This window comes from Orycteropus afer, unplaced genomic scaffold, assembly GCF_000298275.1.
Source record: "Orycteropus afer afer isolate SDZICR_OR568_19922 unplaced genomic scaffold, OryAfe1.0 scaffold00436, whole genome shotgun sequence".
In the NCBI taxonomy this organism is placed as follows: Eukaryota; Metazoa; Chordata; class Mammalia; order Tubulidentata; family Orycteropodidae; genus Orycteropus; species Orycteropus afer.
In genome coordinates this window covers 2,271,891-2,295,338 of record NW_006922023.1, presented here as the reverse complement: position 1 = coordinate 2,295,338, position 23,448 = coordinate 2,271,891, and the positions used below count along the sequence as shown (strand labels likewise).

General features: G+C 38.1%; 1 protein-coding gene across 1 annotated transcript in view; it reads left to right on the top strand.

The window, feature by feature from the left end:
* Nucleotides 1-23,448, top strand: part of RP1 (RP1 axonemal microtubule associated) — an 874,252-nt gene that overhangs the window by 312,781 nt on the left and 538,023 nt on the right. The window contains 1 exon segment of the mRNA XM_042782735.1: nt 5,686-5,898. Coding sequence (XP_042638669.1) covers nt 5,686-5,898 — 213 coding nt within the window.

Below are 23,448 nucleotides of genomic sequence, written 5' to 3'. Positions count from 1 at the left end.
TATATTCATGAGGGATATTGGTCTGTAGTTTTCCTTTTAAGTGGTGTTTTTCCCTGATTTTGGTATCAGTGTTATGCTTGCTTTGTAGAATTAGTTCAGGGGTATTCCATCTTTTTCTATGTTCTGGAATAGTTTGAGTAGCATAGGTATCAGCTCTTCCCTGAACATTTTGTAGAATTCTCCAGTCAAGCTGTCTAGGCCAGAATTGTTTTTGTGTGTGGATTTTTTATTTTATTTTTTTAAATTATTTCCTAAATTTCTTCTTTTGTAGTGGGTCTGTTAAATTATTCTCTCTCTGACTGGGATAGTTCAGGTAGGTTTTTTGTTTCTAGAAATTTGTCCATCTCTTCTAGGTTCTTGGATCTGTTGGAGTACAGTTCTTCATAATATTCTGTTATTATCTTTTTAATTTCAGTTTGTTCTGTTGTGATGTCACCTTTTTCATTTATTATTTATGTTATTTGCATCATCTCTTTCTTTTCTTTCATTAAATTTGCCAGTGGTTTGTCAATTGTGTTAACCTTTTCAAAGAACCAGCTTCTTTGATGTTCTGCATCATTATTTTTTTTTCTGTTTCATTTATTTCTGCTCTCTGGTGGTGTAGTGCTTAAGACATTTGACTGCTAACCAGAAGACTGGGGGTTCAAACCACTAGTCACTCCTCGGAAGAAAGGTTGGGCAATCTACTTCCATAGTGATACAGCCTCAGAAACTCAAGGAGGGGTTGCTATGAGTCAGATCTGACTCTATGGCAGTGTGTTTGTTTGTTTTTGTTTAATTTTTATTATCTCCTTACTTCTGGATACTGTAGAATTCTTTTGTTGTTGTTTTTCTAATTGTTGGAGTTGTTGAGTAAAGTGATGATTTTGTTTCTTTCCATTTTTTTTTTTTTTAATGTGTGCATTTATTGCTATAAATTGACCTCTGAGGACAGCTTTCACTGTGTCCCAAAGGTTTTGGTAAGTTGTGTTTTCATTCTTGTTTGTTTCTATAAGGTTTTGTTTTTTTTTTAATCTCACACTTTATTTCTTCTGTTACCTAGTAGTTTTTGTTGTTGTTATATGCTGTTGAGTCAGACCCGACTCATAGCGACCCTTCCTTGGGTTTCCAAGGTGGTATGACTATGGAGGTAGATTGCCCAACCTTCCTTCATTATTCAGTTTCAAATTTTTGTTTTTTCCCCTTTATCTTCCTATTACTGATTTTTAATTTTATAGCATTGTGATCTGAAAAGATGCTCTGTAATATTTCAATGTTTTTTTAAAAATTATTGAGGCTTATTTTGTGTCCTAATTATGGTCTATTCTGGAGAATGATCCATGTGCAGTGGAGAAGAATATGTATTGTGCTTTTGTGGGTGAAATGCTCTGTATATATCTATGAGATCAAGTTGGTTGATTGTGTTGTTGCATTCTGTATCTTTGTTGAGTTTCTCCTAGTTGTTCTGTCCCTCCTTGGAAGTGGGAGTTCTGGTAGCCTAGTGCCTAAGGCATTTGACTGCTAACCAGAAGGTTGGTGGTTAAAATCCACTAGCTACTCCTCAGAAGAAAGGTTGGGCAATCTACTTCTGTAGAGATTCCATCTCAGAAACCCAAGGGAAGGTCGCCATGAGTTAAATACGACTCAACAGCAGTGGGTTTTGGAGGGTTTCTTGAAAGTGGTGTATTAAAGTCTCCTTCTACTATTTTAGAATTGTCTATTTTTCCTTTCAATTCAGTTAATATTTGTATTTTGGGCACTTTCATTGGGTGCATAGATATTTATTATGGTAATATCTTCCTGGTCAATTGACCCCTTTAGCATCACATAGTGTCCTTCTTTGTCTTTTATGCTGTTTTTCACCTTGAAGTCTATTTTGTCAGAAATTAATATTGCCACTCCTGCTCTTTTTTGGTTACCATTAGCTTGGTATATTTTTTTCCACTCCTTAATTTTTAATATGTGTTTATCTTTATGCCTAAAGTGGGTCTCTTGTAGGCCACATATCAATGGGTCTTCTTTTCTTATCCAAACTGCCATTCTCTTTCTCTTGGCTGGTGCATTTAGTCCATTCACATTGAGTGTAATTAGTGATAAGTATGAATTAATTGCTGTTATTCTGTGGTGCTTTTTGCTGTGTTGTTGCTGATTTCCTTGTTCCAAATATTTTTCAGTGACGAGTTCATTTTGTTATCAAGTAGTTTTTCTTTTTTCTTCGTTATTGTTGCTTTTGTGTTCACTCAGCCCCTGTGTTTTTCTTCTTTCTGAGTTTGCTTAGGAGGATTGTTAATTTTCTTTATGGTTACCCTGAAGTAAATTCTTATCTCCCTAAGTATGGAACAGTCTATTCTATAAAGTCATTGTCCTGTTTTTCTCTCCATTTGGAAGTTTTATAATTAGAACTTTTATTCCCTCTGTTTGCTTTGTTGCTGGTGTTGTTTGCAGATTGACTCTCTTATTTCTCTTTGTACATTTTTTATGATCTTATTTTGAGCATCTATTTCTGGTTTGGTTTCTAAGTAGTGGTGTCAACTGTTTTGATTTTAATGTATTGTTCTGTGTTGTGGGTTTTCTATTGGAAAGACTCCCTTCAGCATTTCTTGTAGGGTTGGTCTGGTTTTCATAAATTCCCTTAATTTCTGTTTGTCTGAAAATGTCTTGATTTCACCCTCATATTTCAGAGACAATTTGGCTGGATATATGATTCTTGGTTGGAAGTTCTTTTCCTTCAGTATTTTATATATGCCATCTCACTTCCTTCTGCATGCATAGTTTCTGCTGAGAAATCAGAATTTAGACTTATTGGTTATCCATTGTAGGTGACATTTTCTTTTTTTCTGACCTGCTTCCAAGATTCTTCCTTTGTCTTTGGTTTTGGAGAGTTTGATTATGATATGTCTTGATGACTTTCTGTGGGTATTTATCCTGCATATGGGGTTTGCAGGATATTCTTGGATGAATATCTTTACTTCTTTCATGATATGGGGAATAAATTCTGTTAGCAAGTCTTCTACAATTTTCTCAGTGGTTTTTATTTATTTATTTATTGCCTCCTTTTGTTCTGTTATTCCATCCAGGCTTGTGCTGTTTATTTTCATGTCATCCAATATAAACTCTGAGGTTCTCTTCATTTCTCTTAAATTTTTGTTCTGATTTTTCTTCATACAGCCTGGGAGTTCTGGTGGCATAGTGCCTAAGGCATTTGACTGCTAACTAGAAGGCTGGTGGTTCAAACCACCAGCCACTCCTCAGAGGAAAGGTTGGGCAATCTACTTCTGTAGAGATAATGCCTCAGAAACCCAAGGAGGGGTCACTATGAGTTGGAAAACAGCCTGGTGGCAAGGAATTTGTCTTCCAGTTGGGAAATGTATTCTTCAGCCAGCTCTAGTCTATTCTTTTGTCATTCCACAATGTTGTCTATCTCTGTAATTTTAGTGTTCATCTTCTTGATTTCTAATTGCTGTTTTTGTATGAGTTCTAACTGTGTATTTATCTTTTTTTTTTTGAATGATTTACCTGAATTTTTCCAGAGTACTCTCTTCTCATTTTTTTCTATTTATGATTTCCTTGAACTCTTGGAGAGTCCTATATATATATATACCTTCTTAATTCCTTCTCAGTTAATTCTATTGCTTGTTCTTCTACCATGATAGATAGATAATTCTTTAGCCTGAGCCTGTATTTCTATTGTCTTGTCCTTTTTTGTTTGTTTGTTTGATTTGAGGTTGTTTGTTGTTTCCTAGACATTGTGAAGTTGCTGTCTTTAATTGTTTGTTATGTGTTGATTTGTTTCACCCTGATTTTATGTTTTACTATATCTGAACTTGTGGAGCAGGTATACTCCTTTGGCTATTAACTTGGTTGTACTGGGTCACTCTCCAGCTCTTTCTGTATTGGTGGAATCATTGGTGGGGGTGTGAGTGCAAGGCTGGGTTCACTGTGAAGAGGATTTGGAGTTGAGATGAGCAGGTGCTTTCTACCATCTTTTGTTGATCCTGTGGCACAGGAGTTGTTGTTGTTACCTGTCTACTAGGTGAGGTGTTCAGTATAATAAGGAGCTCTGATAGTGTAGTGCCTAAGGGATTTGACCTCTAACCAGAAGGTTGGTGGTTCAAACCCACTAACCACTTCATGGAAGGAAGAAAGAAGACTGGGCAATCTACTTCTGTAAAGATTTGCCACCTCAGAAACCCAATGTGGGTCACTATGAGTCAGAATCAACTGGATGGCGATGAGTTTGAACAGGTGTTGTCCACCATCTGTTGCTGATTCTGTGGCACAGGAATTATTGGTGCTACCTGTTTTTTTTTTTTTTTGTTCAATGTAATAGCTCCAGTTGCCTAGTGGAGGTTTAATGTGTTCCTCCCATTGGACAAGACAAGGGAGAAAATAAAAAATAAAAATAAAGCACTTAAAGAAAATCCCAGGATAGAAAGGCAGAAGCAGTTTTCTGCATTTGGGGTGAGATAATTCAGTTAGTGATTAGGCACAGGAAGGGTAGCCTAAGTCCTTCTGAATCATTTACTGATGATGATGCCATACTGTCAATCAAAGACCCATAGTTCAAAACTGACCCAAAGGATAAAGGACTGCTACTTTCTGCTTGGATTGGGAAGCCACAAAATCCCCATATCTGAGTCCACTCTATGCCAAAAAGGGTCATCAAGAGTTGAGCTTGAGCCCACTTCTGTGCAACTGCTCTGAGGCTCTGCCTACCGGAACGAGTTGCTTCCTTTTCCCCATTCCTTTCCAGACTCTGTGGCAGTCCAAACCAAGGGTGGTCTTGATCTGTTTCCCAGTAAGATCATCAAACTTACTCAGAACCCCAGCTAACCTCAAAAGACTCCCAGTGTGGGTATTCTGAGTCCCCAAAGCTAGTGGGCTCCAAGATTTTTTTTTTTTTTTTTTCCTTCCCTCCTCCTCAACCTCTTTTGTATTTATAATGACTCTTCTCCGGCTCTGTCTCTGCTGGCGGCACAGTTCATTTATTTTTCTCAGTTGTTTAATCAGCTCTTTTTCTTTTCCTTCATTGAATCTAATACTCTAACTTCTTAGTTGTTCATAACTCCAGTATCATTATTTATATCAGCTTTAGCTAGTTACTCAGAGTCTTAGTTGGAAGAGGGAATAGACCAGCAGGTTATCTGTCCGACACCATCTTCCAGAACACCAAAATTATTTTTCTATACCAACCAAACCAAATCAGTTGAAATAGAGTTTATTCCAACTCATGTTGACCCCATATGTTATAGGGTAGAACTATACTCCATAGGGTTTTCAAGGCAGTGAACTTTTGGTGGCTAATCTTGACTCACCTCTTCATTAGTAGTCAAGTGTTTAACTGCTTAATGGTTTGTGCCACCCACGGACTCCTATTTATCAAAAGGGATTGTAAATTATTTAAGAGAAGTGTTTTTATTTTGTGTATCTTTGTTTTTAATCCTGTAACACTTGATCTGACCTTTATATGTTAATAAGTCTCAATAAATAATGATTAGTGTAAGTTATAATGTATCAATTTTAGTTACCTTTCCATAGAATTAAATGATTTATATCCTTCTTTTGCTTAGTTTCAGCCCCTGGCCTCCAGTAAGATCCTGATGACTGGAACCTGTATAAGAGAATGAAGTCTAGTCATTTTCCTCTAATGAAACAAACAAACATAAGCTTGTTATTTGTCATCTTTTTCTCTTTGTTGCTCTGAAGGGTGTGTTCCTTGACAGTGCTATGGTTCTGCTTACTACGAGCCTCAGTCAGGCCTTGTGTCTCCAGCCTGATGGGAGCTGCACAGGAGTGGGGAGTCAGTCTGAAAAATCCTACTGGAAAGTACATAAAATCAGCTCTGGGATTTGCATGTTTGAAAGTGTGAAGAATGCACGGATGTATCTGAGGATTAAGGATAGCCAGTGTGATGGAACAGTAAGCATCTGCTCATATTTTTCTTAACAAATGTTTAAGAAATTTTCCAGTAATAGACATGAAAATGGCACTTTTTGAGTGATTTGCTTTTTAGTTTTATTACATGTACATACCAGAAAATGGATTTTATATGAAATGATCTACCATGACTGGCAACTTTAATTATTAGAGTCAGTACTCAGACTTGGTATGGTGAGTGGGGTTTCCCCACCTCTAGCACATTGCTTTCCAAACATTAATGTGCGTATAAGTTACCTGGGAATTGTTTTAGAAAGTAAATTCTAATTCAGAAAGACTTGGGTAGGGCCTGAATGTCTACATTTCTAACAAGTTCCTAGCTGTTGCTGATGAGACTGATCCATGAAACATACTTTGAGAAGTCAGAATTTAGAAGGTTCCAACTCAACAAAACAAAAAACCAAACTCACTGCTGTCAAGTTGGATCTGACTCATAGCGACCCCTCCTTGGGTTTCTGCGGGGGTATCATTACAGAAGTAGATTGCCTAATCTTTTTTACAAAGAGTGGCTGATAGGTTTGAACCTCCAGCCTTCTGGTTAGCAGTAAAGTGCCTTAGGCACTATGCCACCAGAGCTCCTTAAGGTGGCCCAGATAACCTGTAATGCCTTAGAATGAACAAACGTATGAGGTTCCCTTCTATGATGGAGAATGTCTGGGCTCACTCCCAGGCTTCTGAGTAGTACATCTGGGGCTACAGACTTAACAGTATTTCCTTAACAGTGTCTTTGGGTGCCTGAATTTCCACCATAGGAAACCCTGTAGTCTGAGTAAGGAAATAATTTTAAAATTTAAATTCTATATTTGAGAAATCATTCTTCAACATCTGAAAACTCAGGGGGGGGATTGGGGCAGGTAACATAACATTTTGTATGAATTCATTATTCTGTGAGGGAAGGTGTAGATAAGATTGCCTAATTAAAATGGCCTATTACTATATTTTTTATCAAATAACACACCCATGTTCATAATGTACCCACATGTATTATGAGCAGAAATGACAAAATTATGAAAAATATTTCTGGTATAGCATGCCCATACATACACTGTACATATCTTTTGACATTTTGAGAGTGAATTTTGTCTTCATTCATCCTTATTCAATAGTCTGAAAATGTTACTTTTGACCATATTTGTGTAGTAAAGTTATAAGCCATGGGCAAGGAGTCATGGATCAGATTTGGTAGTACCCTAGTAATCATAATGAAAATGGTGGAGTTCCTTGTAGTTTGTCTGTGCCCAGGTATGTAGTGCCAGAGAAGGGCAGCAGGTCAAGCATAGGGCTATGTGTGGGTCTGCAACAGCTTGAATAGGGTTTGGTCTGTGGCAAGCAGGGGCCATTGCCTGTGAACATCTGGATCCCATAGTGCCAGCCCCCCCATGGCAGGGCAGTGTGAATGTGGGCACACACTTCCCTGACCCCACAGAGCCCTGGGGCAGCCAATCAGACCTGTTTCTTCTGATTGAGGGATGCATAACCCCCCTCCCCCCACACCCACAGCTTTCATGCCCATCCTGTGGCATCCACTTTGGTGGGAGAGCCAAATATCTCAAGTGCAACAGCCTGCCAGCTGGGTGACAGGATAGAATGTGTGCAACTGCAGTGCACCAGCCTCATTCACCTGAGTGGCCTCTCCAGCACAAGGCACCCAGATTTTCACACCTTCTGGGCTGGGGCTGGCTGCCCTGACCAGGGCTGTTTCTAGGGTCAAAAATTGATTTCTTCCTGCATTGGAGGAAGCTATTTGCAAAACAGTGAGGGAACCCTGCCAGGAGAGGGGCTGCTTTAAAAACACAAGGGTAGGTGGAAAGATGGCTTTGTACTATAACCTGCACATTTGTTGCCTTCACCAACTTAATCCCTAAATAACTAGATAAACAATAACAAAACAAACAAACAAAAACTCATTTCACTGCCATTGAATCAATTTGACTCATAATGACCCTTCCTTGGGTTTCAGAGGCAGTATTTCTGTGGAAGTAGATTGCCCAATCTTCCTTTTGAGGAGTGGCAGGTGGGTTTGAACCACCAGCCTTCTGGTTAGCAGTCAGGTGCTTTAGGCACTATGCCACCAGAGTGCTCTTAAATAGGTAAAGCAGGTAGAAATAATGATACTGGAGTTATGAGCAACTAAGGAGAAGATAAAATATCAGACTTAGTGAAGCCAGAGAAAAAGAGCAGATTAAACAATTGGGGAAAATAAATGGACCTACCTAGCTGGCAGAGACAGAGAGATGAAGAAAGAGAGAACTCATTAGAAATATAATAGAGGTCAGCAGAGTGGGAAAAAAATCACGGAACCCACAGAGGCACTGGAGACTCAGCATACCCACACCAGGAGTTTTTTTTGTGGAGACTTTGGGAGCTGAGTGAGACAATCTTACTGGGAAACAGATCAAGGACCACTCCCCCCCTTGGCTTGGGCTGCCACGGAGTCCAGGAAGGAGTGGGGGAAAGGGAGAAACTCCTTCTGAGTAGGCTGAGCCCTGGAGCAATTTCATAGCAGTGGACTAGAGTTCAGCTCTTCCACAACCCCTGTTTAGAACAGAGTGGACTGAGGTACAGGGTTTTGTGGCTTGTCAATCCAAGTGGAAAGTGGTGCCCCTGTATCCTTTGGGTAGAGGGTCTTTTATTGACAGTTGGATGTCATCATTAGTAGATGTCTCAAGAAGAGACAAATTATACAGCCTGTGCCAGCAGTGCTGACTGAAGTCTTGCCCAAACACAGAAAATGGGGACTCATTACTGTCACCTTTCTTTTTCCCACTTTTTCCTCTTCCCCACTGCATTATCCAATAGAAGGAATACATTACACTGACACCAGGAAGCAGGAGTTATTACATTAAATACCTCATCCAATAGGTAACACCAATAACTCCTGTGCCACAGAATCAATGACAGATGATGGATAACACCTACTCATCCCAACTCCAAATCCTCTTCACCCACATCCCCACCAGTGATTCCACCAACATAGAGAGAACTGCACCCACATCCCCACCAGTGATTCCACCAACATAGAGAGAGCTGGCGAGCAACCCAGTACAGCCAGGTTAATAACCCAAAAAGTACACCTGCTCCATAATTTCAGATATAGTAAAACATAAAATCAGGTTGAAACAAATCAATACATACTAACAATTAAAGACAACAACTTCAAAATGTCTAGGAAACAGCAGACAACCTTAAATCAAACAAACAAACAAAACAAAAAACAAGACAATAGAAATAAATGCTGAGGCTGAAGAATTATCAATCATGGAAGAAGAACAAGCAATACAACTATCTGAGAAGGCTAGAACTCTCAAAGAGCTCAAGAAAAACACAAAAAGGATCAACAAGATGAATTCAAGAAAATAATCCAAAAGCAAAATAACAAGATAAATACACAAGTAGAATTCATACAAAAACAGCAAACAGAAATCCAGAAGATGAACATTTAAAATTACAGAGATAGAAAACACAGTGGAAGGACAAAAGAGTAGACTAGAACTGGCTGAAGAAAGCATTTCCCAGCTGGAAGACAAATCTCTTAACACATGGCTGTATGAAGAAGAATCAGAACAAAGATTTAAAAGAAATGAAGAGAACCTAGTTGTTATATGGGATGACATGAAAAGGAAAAACATACACCTCATTGGAATACCAAAACAAGAGGAGAAAAAAAAAGAAAAGGCACACTGATAAAATTGTGGAAGACTTGGTAACAGAAAATTTCCCTCATATCATGAAGGAAGAAAAAAAAATCCACCCAAGAAGCTCAACTAACTCCATACAGGATAGATCCCAAGAGAAAGTCACCGAGACATATCATAATCAAACTCTCCAAAACCAAAAACAAAGAAAGAATCTTGAAAGCAGCTTGGGAAAAAGGAAATGTCACCTACAATGGACAACCAGTAAGACTAAGTTCTGATTTCTCAGCAGAAACTATGCATGCAGAAGGCAATGGGATGGCATATATAAAACACTGAAGGAAAAGAACTTTTAACCAAGCATCATATATGTAGCCAAATTGTCCCTCAAATATGAGGGTGAAATCAAGACAGTTTCAGACAAACAGAAATTAAAGGAATTTGTGAAAACTAGACCAACCCTACAAAAAATGCTAAAGCGAGTCCTTCTAATAGAGAACGTACAGCACACAACAGCAAATTAAAATCAGGACATTTGACATCACCACCTAGAAACCAAACCAGAAATAGATGCTCAATATAAGCTCATAAAATAACGAACACAGAGAAATAAGGGTTTCAATCTGCAGACGACACCAGCAACAAAGAAAACAAAGGGGATAAAAGTTCTAATTACAAAACTTCCAAATGGAGAGAAAGACAGGACGATGTCTTTATAGAACAGACTATTCCAAACTTAGGAAGACAAGAATTTACTTCAGGGTAAGTACAAAGAAAATTAATTGTCCCCCTAAGCAAACTCAAAAAGAAGAAAAGCACATGGGCTGAGTAAGCACAAAACCAACAAAAATGAAGGAAAGAGTAGAAAAACCTGAAATCAAAATGAGCTCAGCACAGAAAAATATATGGAGCAAGGAAATCAGCAACAACACAACAAAAAATACAATAGAATGACAGCAATTAATTCATACTATCACTAATTACACTCACTGTGAATGGACTAAATGTACCAGTTAAGAGAAAGAAAATGGCAGATTGGAAAAGAAAAGACCCACTGATATGTGTCCTACAAGATATCCACTTTAGACACAAAGATAAACACAAATTAAAAATTAAGGAGTGGAAAAAACATGCCAAGCTAATGGTAATCAAAAAAGAGCAGGAGTGGCAAAATTAATTTCTGATAAGAAAAGACTTCAAGGTGAAAAATAACATAAGGGGCAAAGAAAGAAACTATATCATACTGAAAGAGTCAATTGACCAAGAAGACATCACCATAATAAATATCTATGCACACAATGAAATCCTCCAAAATACATGAAGCAAATATTAACTGAATTGAAAGGAAAAATAGACAACTCTAAAATAGTAGTGGAAGACTTTAACACACCACTTTCAAGGAGGGACATAACAACTAGGAAAAATAAAAAACCTCAACTATAATACAGGAGAACTCAACAACAAAATCAACCAACTCAACTTCATAGACTATACAGAGCACTCCACCCAACAAAAGCATAATACATATTCTTCTCCAGTGCACATGGATCATTCTCCAGAATAGACGATATGCTAGGACATAAAACAAGCCTCAATAAATTCAAAAACATTGAAATACTATAAAGCATCTTCTTGGACCATAATGCTATAAGTTAGAAATCAACAATAGGAAGATCAAAGAAAAAATATCAAACTGGAAATTGAATAATACATTGCTAAAAAACTACTGAGTAACTGAAGAAATAAAATGTGAAATTAAAAAAAGAAAAATCCTAGAAACAAATGAGAATGAAGATTCAACTTACCAAAATCTTTGGGACACAGCAAAAGCAGTAATCAGAGATCAATTTACAGCAATTAATGCACACATGAAAAAAGAGGAGAGAAAAAAAAATCAACACTCTAACTCAGCAACTCCAACAACTAAAAAAAGAGCAACAAAAGAAACATACAGTATCCAGAAGTAAGGAAATAATAAAGATTAGAGCAGAAATAAACAAAACAGTTGACAAAACAAACAAACAAATAAAACAATAGAGATAATCAACAAAACAAAAAACTCGTTCTTCAAAGAGATTAACAAAATGTACAAACCACTGGCAAACTTAACAAAGGAAAAGAAAGAGATTATGCAAATAACATCAATAATAAATGAAAAGGGTGACATCCCAACAGAACAAACTGAAATAAAAATAATAACAGAATATTATGAAGAGCTGTATTCCTACAGATTTGAGAACCTAGAAGAGATGGACAAATTTCTAGAAACACAAGACCTACCTAAACTATCCCAGTTGGAGACAGATGATTTGAACAGTCCTATAACAAAAGAAGAAATTGAACAGATCATAAAAAACCTTCCTGCAAAAAAAAAAAAAAAAAAAAAATCCTGGCCCAGATGGCTTCACTGGAGAATTTTACTGAACATTTAGGGAAGAATTGACACCTCTACTACTCAAACAATTCCAGAACATAGAAAAAGACAGAATACTCCCAAATTCATTTTATGAAACAAGCATAACACTGATACCAAAACCAGGGAAAGACACAACTCAAAAGGAAAACTGCAGACCAATATCTCATATGAATATAGACACAAAAATCTTCAGCAAAATCCTAGCCAACAGAATCCAACAACATATCAAAAATTAATATATCACAACTAAGTGTGATTCACACCAGGTATGCAAGGATGGTTCAACATCAGAAAACCAATCAATGTAATCCACCACATCAAATAAACAAAAGAAAAGAACCATATGATCATATCTATTGATGCAGAAAAGGCATTTGATAAAATTCAACATCTATTTCTGTTCAGAAATCTCAGCAAAATAGGGATAGACGGGAAAATTCTTACCATAATAAAGGGCATATATGCAAAGCCAACAGCCAACATTATTGTTAATGGAAAAAGACTCAAAGCATTTCTCTTGTGAACAGGAACAAGACAAGAATCCCCTCTGTCACCACTTCTATTTAACATTGTATTGCAAATCCTAGCCAGGGCAGTAAGGCAAGAAAGAGAAATAAAAGGCATTCAAATCTGCAAAGAGGAAGTAAATCTATCTCTATTTGCAGATGACATGATCCTGTACTTAGAAAACCCAAGAGACTCAGCAAAAAATTACTGGAACTAAGAAACATTCAGCAAAGTGGCAGGATACAAGGTCAATGTACAAAAATCAGTTGGATGTCTCTACATCAACAAAGAGGCCTCTGAAAAGGAAATAGAGAAAATAATACCATTTATAATAGCTACCAAAAAGATAAAATATTTAGGAATAAACATTACTAGAGACACAAAAGACCTACACAAAGTATGAAACACTACCATAAGAAACCACAAGGGATCTGCATAAATGGAGGAGCTTGTCTTGTTCATGGATAGGAAGACTGAGTATTGTGAAAATGTCAATAATACCCAAAGTAATCTACAGATTCAATGCAATCCCAATCCAGATTCCATCAACATTTTTTAAGGATATAGAAAAAAACAATCACTCATTTCATACAGAAAGGAAAGAGACCTTGGATAAGCAACACACTTCTGAAGAAGAAAACAAAGTAGAAAGTTCCACACTCCTGGATCTCAAAACCTACTATACAGCTACAGAAGTTAAAACAGCATGATATTGGTACAGTGATAAACAGATAGACCAATGGAACAGAATTGAAAACCCAGAAATAGACTCATAAGTCTATGGACAGCTGATCTTTGACAAAGGTCCAAAACCCATTAAATGTGGGAGAGACAACCTCTTTAACAAATGGTGTGGGCAAAATTGGATCTCCACCTGCAGAAAAATGAAACAGAACCCATATCTCAGCCCATACACAAAAACAAATTCAAGTTGGATCAAAGACTTAAATGTAAAACATAAAAGTATAAAGCTCATCAAAAATAAAATAAGGTCAAATCCAGGGACTCTAATCTATGGCATAAATGAGCTATCAAGCATAACCCTGGAGATCGCATGATAGACTTTTGTAAGACCAATGACTTATTCATTGCAAATACCTTTTTACAACGACATAAAAGGCAGCTCTACATGTGGACTTCACCAGACGGAGAACACAGGAATCAGATTTACTATATCTCTGGCAAGAGTTGACGGAGAAGCTCAATATCTTCAGCCAGAACAAGGGCCAGGAGCTGATTGTAGAACAGACCATCAACTGCTCATATGCAAGTTCAAGTTGAAGCTGAAGACAATTAAAACAAGTTCATGAGAGCCAAAATGTGACCTTGATTACATTCCTCCTGAATTTAGAGACCATCTAAAGCATAGATTAGATACATTGAACACCAATGACTGACAACCAGAGGAATTGTGTGACAATATCAAGACCATCATGTATGAAGGGAGCAAAAGGTAATTAAAAAGAAAAGAAAGGAAGAAAAGACCAAAATGGATTTCAGAAGAAACTCTGAGAGTTGCCTTTGAACAGAGCATAAGGCAAAATTCACAGGCAGTGGAAGAGAAGCAAGATAACTGAGACCTTTTAAAAATTAAATTCTTATGTGCATTGAAAGACTTCTCCAAAAGTCTAAAAATAGAACCTACAGATTGGGAAAAAATATTTGACTCTGACATACCTGACAAAGGACTTACCTCCAAAATTTATAGAAAACTTCAACACCAAAAAGACAAAGAACTCAATTAAAAAATGGCCAAGGGACACAAACATACACTTTACTAAAGAAGATATACTGGCAGCCAACAAACGCATGAGGAAATGACCACGATAATTTGCATTAGAGATGCAAAGCAAAACAACACTGAGATATCATCTTACCCCAGCATTAATAGCAAAGGTCAACAAGACAGAAAATAACAAATGCTGGCAAGGTTGCAGAGATTTTGCAACTCTCATACACTGCTGGTTGGACTGCAAAATGGTATAACCATTGTGGAAAATGTTATGGTGTTTCCTTAGAAAACTGAAAATAGAATTATCATTTGATTCAGCAATTGCATTACTAGGAATATATCCTAAGTAAGTGAGAGACAGGACACAAACAGTCAGATGCACACCCATGTTCACTGCAGCACAATTCACTATAGCAAAGAGATGGAAACAACATAAATGCCCATCAACAGATGAATGGATAACCAAACTATGGTACATTCACACAATGGAATACTAAGCTTCATTAAAGAATAATGAAGACTGCATGAATCATCTCACAATGTGGATGAATTTGGAGGACCTTATGCTAAGTGAAATAAGCCTGTCACAGAAGGACAAATATTGTATAAGCCCATTATTTTAAAAAGTCAAGGAAACCTTTTATTTAGGGAAAGATACTCACTTTGTTGGTTACCAGGGATGGGAAGGAAGGGGAAGGAAAATTTTGGATTAGTTGGGGGTCCCATGTTGATTTGGGTGAGGGGAGGGATGGTATTGAAAGAGTCTATGACCAGCATGATGACATTGGAGAAAAGAAGGACACTGAAACATGCACATAAGATATAGACAACAGAGACAAATACTATTAATACACACACAATGCTGCATTACCACTAACATCAAACATCAGGCTACAGATAAATGCATAGACAGGTGAGAAGATCAGATGGAAGAAGGTGAACAGAAATATACTCTAGACTAAAGATACATTTAGCTGAAAATAATCTTACATATGCACTTGTGGTGCAAAATTAGCCACACACATTACAGAAGCAACAGAAGGCAGAATTGGAGACAACTCTGTATGTCTCTGAGAGACAACCATACACCTTAAGAGAGAGAGTCACTGGGCCTGCTGAATTGGGACCATAGTCTCAGGGGACACCAAGCTTAATTGGCACAACATAGTACATATAATTCTTGTTCCACAGCCTACTTTGGTGAGTAGTGACTGTGGTCTTAAAAAGCTTTCAAGCAGCCATCTAAGATGCAAGTATTGGTCTCCTCTTATCTGAAGCCAAGAAGAGTGAAGAATATAAAAAAAAAAAAAAAATCAGGAAACAATTAGTCCAAGGATATGATGAACCCTGAAACCAGAAGAACTAGATTGTTACCAGCTGCCAATGCTAACCTCTTGGAAAGGGATCAAAACTGGAGATCCTGGATAGAGTGGGAGGAAAAATATGGAACAAAATCCAAAAACACAAAAATGACCAGAATTGCTGGTCAGATAGAATCTGGTGGAACCCCCAAGACTATGGCCTCAGGTTACCTTTCAGGCCTAGAACTGGATTCACTCCCATGGATTGGCTCTCAGCCCAACAGTAGAAAGACCTACATGGAGAACATCTGCCCAGGGTGATGCACACACCTACTTTAGGGAGATACATCCTTTAGAGCAACTGGCCATGGGGGACCAGAGGGTCAGCAAAATGTACATGAACTGTTGAATGTAAAACAAATTTTGCTCTATAAATTTGTACCCAAAGTGCAGTGAAATTTAAAAAACAAACAAACAACAAAAACAACAACAGAAAACATGATGAGGGCACAAAAAACTGGTGAGGGCTGCTGCTGGGAACCAAACCTCTGCATCAACAGACACCAAGACAAAAATTTAACATTACACCTGTTGGACAGAAAAAAAAAGAAAAAAAGAAATTGAAGGCATCAGCATGTAAAAAATAAATTGGTATAGCACGCTTATAAAAATAACCTATGTAGGGAGGTTACATAGTATGCAAAAATCTGTAACAGGTGTGTTAATTTCTTAAAAATATGGTACTTCTTTTTCCTCTATTTTTGTTTGAAACAATTGGTTTAGTTTAAACTGTATCTTTTGGGCTACAATTCATCTGTCAGTTTGTTGAACTGTGGTGGCTAGTGTGCTGCTGTACTGCTAGAAGCTGTGCCACTGGTATCTTAAATACCAGCAGGATCACCCATGATAGATAGGTTTCAGAAGAACCTCCAAACACTCATATTGGGAAGGATGTTGTGGTCCACTTTTGAAAATACTGGCCACTGAAAACCTTATTAATAGTAATGTAACATTGTCTGATTTAATGTTGGAAAGCTTATGAATAACAATGAATCATTGTGTGATATATTCGGAAGATGAGCCCCCTAGGTTGTAAAGCTCTCAAAATATGAGTGAGGAAGAGCCTCCTTAAAGTAGAGTCAACCGTAATGACATAGATGGAGTAAACCTTTCAGGACCTTCATTTGATGATGTGGCATGACTCAAAATGAGAAGGAACAACTGAAAACATAAATTAATAATCAGAACATGGGCCTCGGCTGTAAGCAAAGAATATTAAAAAGAAGTTTACCTGTGTTTTATTGACTATGCAAAGACATTTGACTGTGTGGATTTTAGCAAATTACAGATAACATTGTGAAGAATGGGAATTCCATAATACTTAATTGTGTTCCTGAGGAACCTGTACATGTACCAAGAGACAATTGTTCATATTGAACAAGAAGACACTGTGTGGTTTAAGACCAGGAAAGATGTGTATCAGGTTGTATCTTTTCATCACTTATTCAATCTGTATGCTGAGCAAATAATCTGAGAGCCGGATTATATGAAGAAGACCATGGCATCAGGACGTGAAGAAGATTGATTAACAATCTGCAATATGCGTGTGACACAATCTTGCTTCCTGAAAGTAAAGAAGACTTGAAGCACTTATTGATGAAGATCAAAGACTACAGCCTTCAGTATGAATTACACCTCAACATAAAAGCAGAACCTCCAGACTAAGACAGACTAGGAAGAAGGATGTGGTGGTCACAACTGTACCAATAAGTAACATCATGATAAATGGAGAAAAGATTATATTTGTCAAAAGTTTCAATTTCTTTTGATCCACAATCAACATCTATAGAAGCAACAGTCAAGAATTGCATTGAGGAAATCTGCTGCAAAAGAACTCTTTTTAAAGTATTAAGAAACAAGTAAGTCATTTTGAAGACCAAGATCCACCTGACTCAGGCCATAGTATTTTCAATAGCTTCTTACACGTGCAGGAGCTGGACAATGAATAAGGAAGACCAAAGAAAACATGATGAATTTGAATTGGTGAAGAATACTGAAAATACCATGGGCTTCCAGAAAAATGAATTCATCTGTCCTGGAAGAAGTGCAGTTAGATTGCTCCTTAGAAGCAAGAATAGCCAGACTTCATCTCACCTACTTTGGTCATGTTGTCAGAAGGGACTATTTCCTGGAGAAGGATATTATACATGGTAAAATATAGTGTCACTGAAAAAGGGGAAGACCCTCAACAAGATGGATTGACAGTGGCAATAACTATGGACTCAAGCATAGCAATGATTGTGGGGATGGCACAGGACCAGGCAGTGTTTCGTTCTCTTATGCATGAAGTCATTATGAGTCAGAACCAACTTGATGGAACCTAACAACAACAGCAACACATCTTTTGGGAAAATGCTTGGAGGTCCTCCTTCTCCTTACCAGTATGGCATGTGGACATACGAGATAACTTGTATGAGTTTGTAAGGGTAGGAAAAAGGAGGGCTAAGACCATTCATGGTTCTCTGGGCTCTTGTTTTTATGGTGAGTTGGTGATGATTTCCATGGATATGGATTTCCTCTTTTCCAGTTTTTGTGGCTACTCTTTCTCTCTTTTACTTCTCTCTCAATGTCTTATTTAACTTGTCCCTTCAAGAAAATACAATTTAAAATTCCTTTGCAAGTTTATAGAAGAATCTTTCTGTCTTAAAAAAAATTCTCATTCTCTGCCCCCCCCCCTCCTGATTTTCCCATGGGTGACTCAGATCTGTCTGATCTGATCAGGCGGAGGGCATGGAAGATGTTCAGTTGAAAGAATATGGTGAGTGCAGGAAGATTGCCGAAACTTATAGATTGATATATAGCAGTATTTTTCTTCTAACTAGGAGCTGTTGGTATGGAGAAACAGAGTGGGCCTGGATAGGAGACTTGACCAGGATCCCACAGGTCAGCTAGCCCAAAAGTCTTATTTTGGAGCATTCAAGGTGACCTCGAGACCAGAAGGACTAGATGGTGCCTGGCTATCAATGCTAATCTCTAGGAAATGGATCAAAAGTGGACATCCTGGATAGAGTGGGAAGAAAAATGTGGAACAAAATTCAAAAACACAAAAATGACCAGAATTATTGGTTGAACAGAGACTGGTAGAACCCCGGAGACTATGACCTCAGGTTACCCTTCAGGCCTAGAAATGGACTCACTCCCATGGATTGGCTCTCACCCCAACAGTAGAAAGACTTACATGCAGAACACCTACCCCAGGGCAATGCATCCACCTGCTCTAGGGAGATGCACCCCTTAGAGTAACCAGTGGGACAGCATTAACATGGAGGGCAAGCTGGACAGACAGACACAGGGAGGCACAGGGCACAGGGAAGGGTTGGTCACAGGGACGGGAGGGGAGGAGAGTTTGTTACGGTTGGGGATTGTATTCGAGGTGTGAAATCAAATGTGCATGAACTGTTGATTGTAAAACAAATTTGCTTTGTAAATTTGCAATCAAACACAATAAAATTAAAAAAACACAAACAAAAAAAGGTAACAGATAAGAAACTAGGCTGACCACATGAGGAGACCAAAGTTAGGATATGAGAGGAGTTGACACAGTTTTCTTCTTTAATATTTTCCCCAGAACCACCCTTGTTGTCAGTTGTCAAATGACTGACGGGGTCTGGAATGAACAGGTGGAAAAATATCCTATGTTCCATCCTGTGTTGTGCTTTGCATCAACACTAGAAGCTCCTCTTTGTTTCTCTCCCTGATGGACTTCTCAAGGTTTAATGCTAGGTTTGCTCACTTTGGAGCTGAGGTGGGTAATATGCATTGGAGTTTCAAATCCAAGAATCACTTCTCATTAAAGATATTTTACAACTTGAAAAACAGAAAGACAAAACAAAGCAGAAATCAGAAGTATCTGTTCTCTTTGCTTTTGGACAGGAATAGTAAAAAGGGAGAACACAATAAAATTGATAAAGCCAAATGAGCATAAATGGTTTAATTATACAAAATTTGATATACATATGTTAAAATAAGGAATTCAGGCCATTTCAGAGCACAGTGCAGAGATTCTCTAGGCTTCCTGGAGATGTACATGCCATACATGTAAGTTGTCCATAACAGGTACACTGACACCTCTAAAAGTGCCATGTGAGGACAAATTAGGGGAGAACAAGGAGCAAAGAATATTTATACCCAAGATGGGAAAAGGCATTTCCTGAATATGGTACAGGGTACCATTCCCCTACTGGGATACAGCATCCACCCCCACTAGGGCAGTGAACAGTGACCTCCAGGGAAGTCCCATGTTGGAGCAGCCTGTGCCCTAGGGAGGCACTTGAAGGGATGGGCAGGCCACATCATTTACCATTAATGTGGAATATGTCAGTATTTTAAAGACAGGTATGGCTTTACTGATGTGTATCCACTAAATATCAGCCCTGCATAAGTCACTGGATAGAGTGAGATGGATGTAATCCTTGAGAGCTGCAGAGGAAACTTTGTTATGCTTTTATTTTTAACATCATTTAAAAAATTGGTTTAAGGAAATATTTTTGGGGTCTCCTTAGTGTATGAAATCTGTATATTACAGGTAATAAATTTTGCTAATCTGCTATGGGAAACTTGGGCCTCACATGCTAGGCAGAGGCCTCAAACTCCTGGTATTTCTGTTAAAAATTCCAAACCTCTTCTTGGACTAAATTATTTCATTAGATAGTTATTGCTAGATTTGAAATTTTAAACAGTCTTTCCATGAAACCAGAGGCTCCTGAATGCTCTATAAATCAAAGCATCCCACTGTTTAGGCCAAAGGTGAATTTCCTAATATTGTAGCAAGATCAGAGAAGACATAGACTAATATTTTTGACTGTCAGTGCAGTGTGACAAAGGTGGAACTAGCTTATTTATAGTTGTCAATGATACTTTCTAACCCCTATCCTCACACAACAATACAATTAACTAGGCAAGCAAACAGCATCCATCTAAAACCATCTCTTGTAAATGAGCTAATAGTTCCCTTTGTGTAGCCATCAAACATTGGTGAGGGAAGAGGTTCTGTATTAAATGCAATGATTTCAATGACCAGATACAATCGAGATCAGTCATCCTAGCTTTCCATTTGCAGCAGGATTGGCCCTTTGGCTGCTGGCTTCTCTCACATACTGTCACAGGACATCAGGGTCAGCAAGGGCTTTTCCTCTGTGCAACTGAGGACTGGAAGAGCACTCCAGGCTAGCTCCTGAGATGTTGTCATTGAAACAACATTGAGTTTTAATCTTTGCTCTGGCACTTTTATACACAGAACCCTCATCATTTAGATTTTACTCCTGCTACTTCAGCTGTGGTGTTTTCTTCATATTATAAAGTTATTTAATCAGTCATTGATTTGGTTATGTAACTTTTGTATGAGAGCTTAAAACAAAAGGCATTTTGTGTATATACACAGAGGAGTCTGAAAGACTTAACTCCATTTTGAAGTCTTGACATGAGTCTAGAATCCATGTTGAATTTTAAAGCTGCCTTTTCTAACAGAAGTTCCTCTAACCTTGATGTTGACCTAACCTTGATGTTGACCATATACCCTAAAGGAGACATTCTTTTTCTCTGAGGTCTGCCAGGTACAGGATATAAAAATTTATTACCAGTAGTTCTTTCCACTATGATTAAACAGATGCAAGATGTGATAGCTTATGCCCAAAGAGTCTTGATGTATAGCTTTATTAACAAATCTTTATATAATTGATCCCCAGTAACAGACATGACTGAGAAAACAATTATTATAGCAGGTTACCTGAAAAATCTGTCCTGTCTTTTTGTCCTGGAACCATCCTGTAATAAAGTGAAGAGCACACACACTTGCCATTATATACCTTTAGCCAATCATGTAATTCCACATATATGTTATCTACCTATCCCTGCTAAATCCCCACTTTTAGATAGCCTGTTTTAGAGTCCTCTGATTATCTTTCAGGCAATTATGACTTTGTAACTTTTACTTCCTACTCCAACTGTATAGAAATGTTTTCTTCCTCATTGTCCAGTGCAGTGTCCATCTTCAGTCTGTGAATTTGTATTTCTTCCCAGTCCAAACTATCTCTATCTCTCAGTAAAATTCTTTTGGTTTTACTTAAGCAGACTTCCTGATGCTGTTCTACAACACTTTAAAATTATGTATCTAAAATCTTAGTAGCAGGTCTTTTCAGTCAAAAGGATCTCAATTTGCTCCCAAGAAACAATATTGGTGCATATTATTTCTCACATTCATTCTATGTTGTTGTTGTTAAGTGCTGTTGAGTCAGCTTTGACTCAGGGTGACCCTGTGTACAACAGAATGAAACACTACCCAATTCTGTGTTATCCTCACAATCCTTGTCATGTTTGAGCCCATCATTGCAGCCAGTGTGTCAAGCCATCTCATTGAGGGTCTTCCGGAATCTTCTTTATGGACCCTCTGCTTTATCTTCTCCAGGGAATGGTCCCTTCTGACAACATGACCAAAGTAGGTAAGATGAATTCTGGCCATTGTCCCTTCTAAGGAGCATTCTACCTGCACTTCTTCCAGGACAGATTTGTTGGTTCTTCTAGCAGTCCATGACATTTTCAGTATTCTTTGCCAATATCGCAATTCAAAGGCATCAACTCTTCTTCAGTCTTCCTTATTCATTGTCCAGCTTTCACATGCATATGAGATTATTGAAAGTACCATGGCTTGGGTCAGTGGACTTTAGTCTTCAAAGTGACATCTTTGCTTCTTAACACTTTAAAGAAGTCTTTTGCAGCAGATTTGTCCAGTGCAATACGATGTCTGATTTCCTGAGTGCTACTTCCATGGATGTTGACTGTGGATCCAAGTAAAATGAAATCCCTGACAACTTCAATCTTTTCTCCATTTATCTTGATGTTTATTCATCCAGTTGTGAAGATTTTAATTTTCTTTATGGTGGAGTATAATCCACACTAAAGACTGTAGTCTTTGATCTTCACCAATAAGTTCTTCAAGTCCTCTTCACTTTCAGCAAGCAAGGTTGTATCAACCGATACTGCAGGCTGTTAATGATTCTTCCTTCAATCCGAATGCTGCACTCTTCTTCATACAGTCCATTTTCTCAGGTTATTTGGTCAGCATACAGACTGAATGAATGTGGTGAAAGGATACAACCCTGATGTACACCCATTCTGATTTTAAACCAGGCAGTATCTCCTTGTTCTATTTGAATGACAGCCTCTTAGTATATGCACATGTTCCTCAAGAGCACAATCAAATGTTCTGGAGTTACCATTCTTTGCAATTTTATCCATAATTTGTTATGACCTATACAGTCAAATGATACAGTCAATAAAACACAAGTAGACATTTTTCTGGTATTCTTTGCTTTCAGCCAATATCCATCTGATATCAGCAATGATATCCCTCATTCCATGTCCTCTTCTGAATCTAGCTTGCATTTCTGGAAGTTCTCTGTCAATAGACTGTTACAACCATTTTTTAATTATCTTCAGCAACATTTTACTTGCATGTGATATTGTGGTGGTTATGTTTGTGTGTCACCTTGGCTGGCCCTGGTTGAATGGCTGGGCAGCTGGTGGTAGTTATTCCCCATGATGAGACTGGCAATCAACTCCATGATAGGATCTACCACAAGCAGCTGAGTAGCTTCTTTGGGTATGTAATCTGCTTCCCATATATAAGAAGCGGCTTTGGGAATGGTCTCTAGATTACGGCATGCTTGGACCCTGCATGTAGCTATGTTGTTGTTTAGCAGCCTGCCATGCTCTGCTGAACACTTTCCCTTGTTACCCTCCCGAGAGGGACCGGGTCTCTGGGAGCTAGGTAAGCACGGGCGGGCTTGTGCTTAGTCCCCGGGAGCGAGGTAAGCACAGGCGGGCTTGTGCTTAGTCACCGGGAGCGAGGTAAGCACGGGCGTGCTTGTGCTTACTCACTGATCT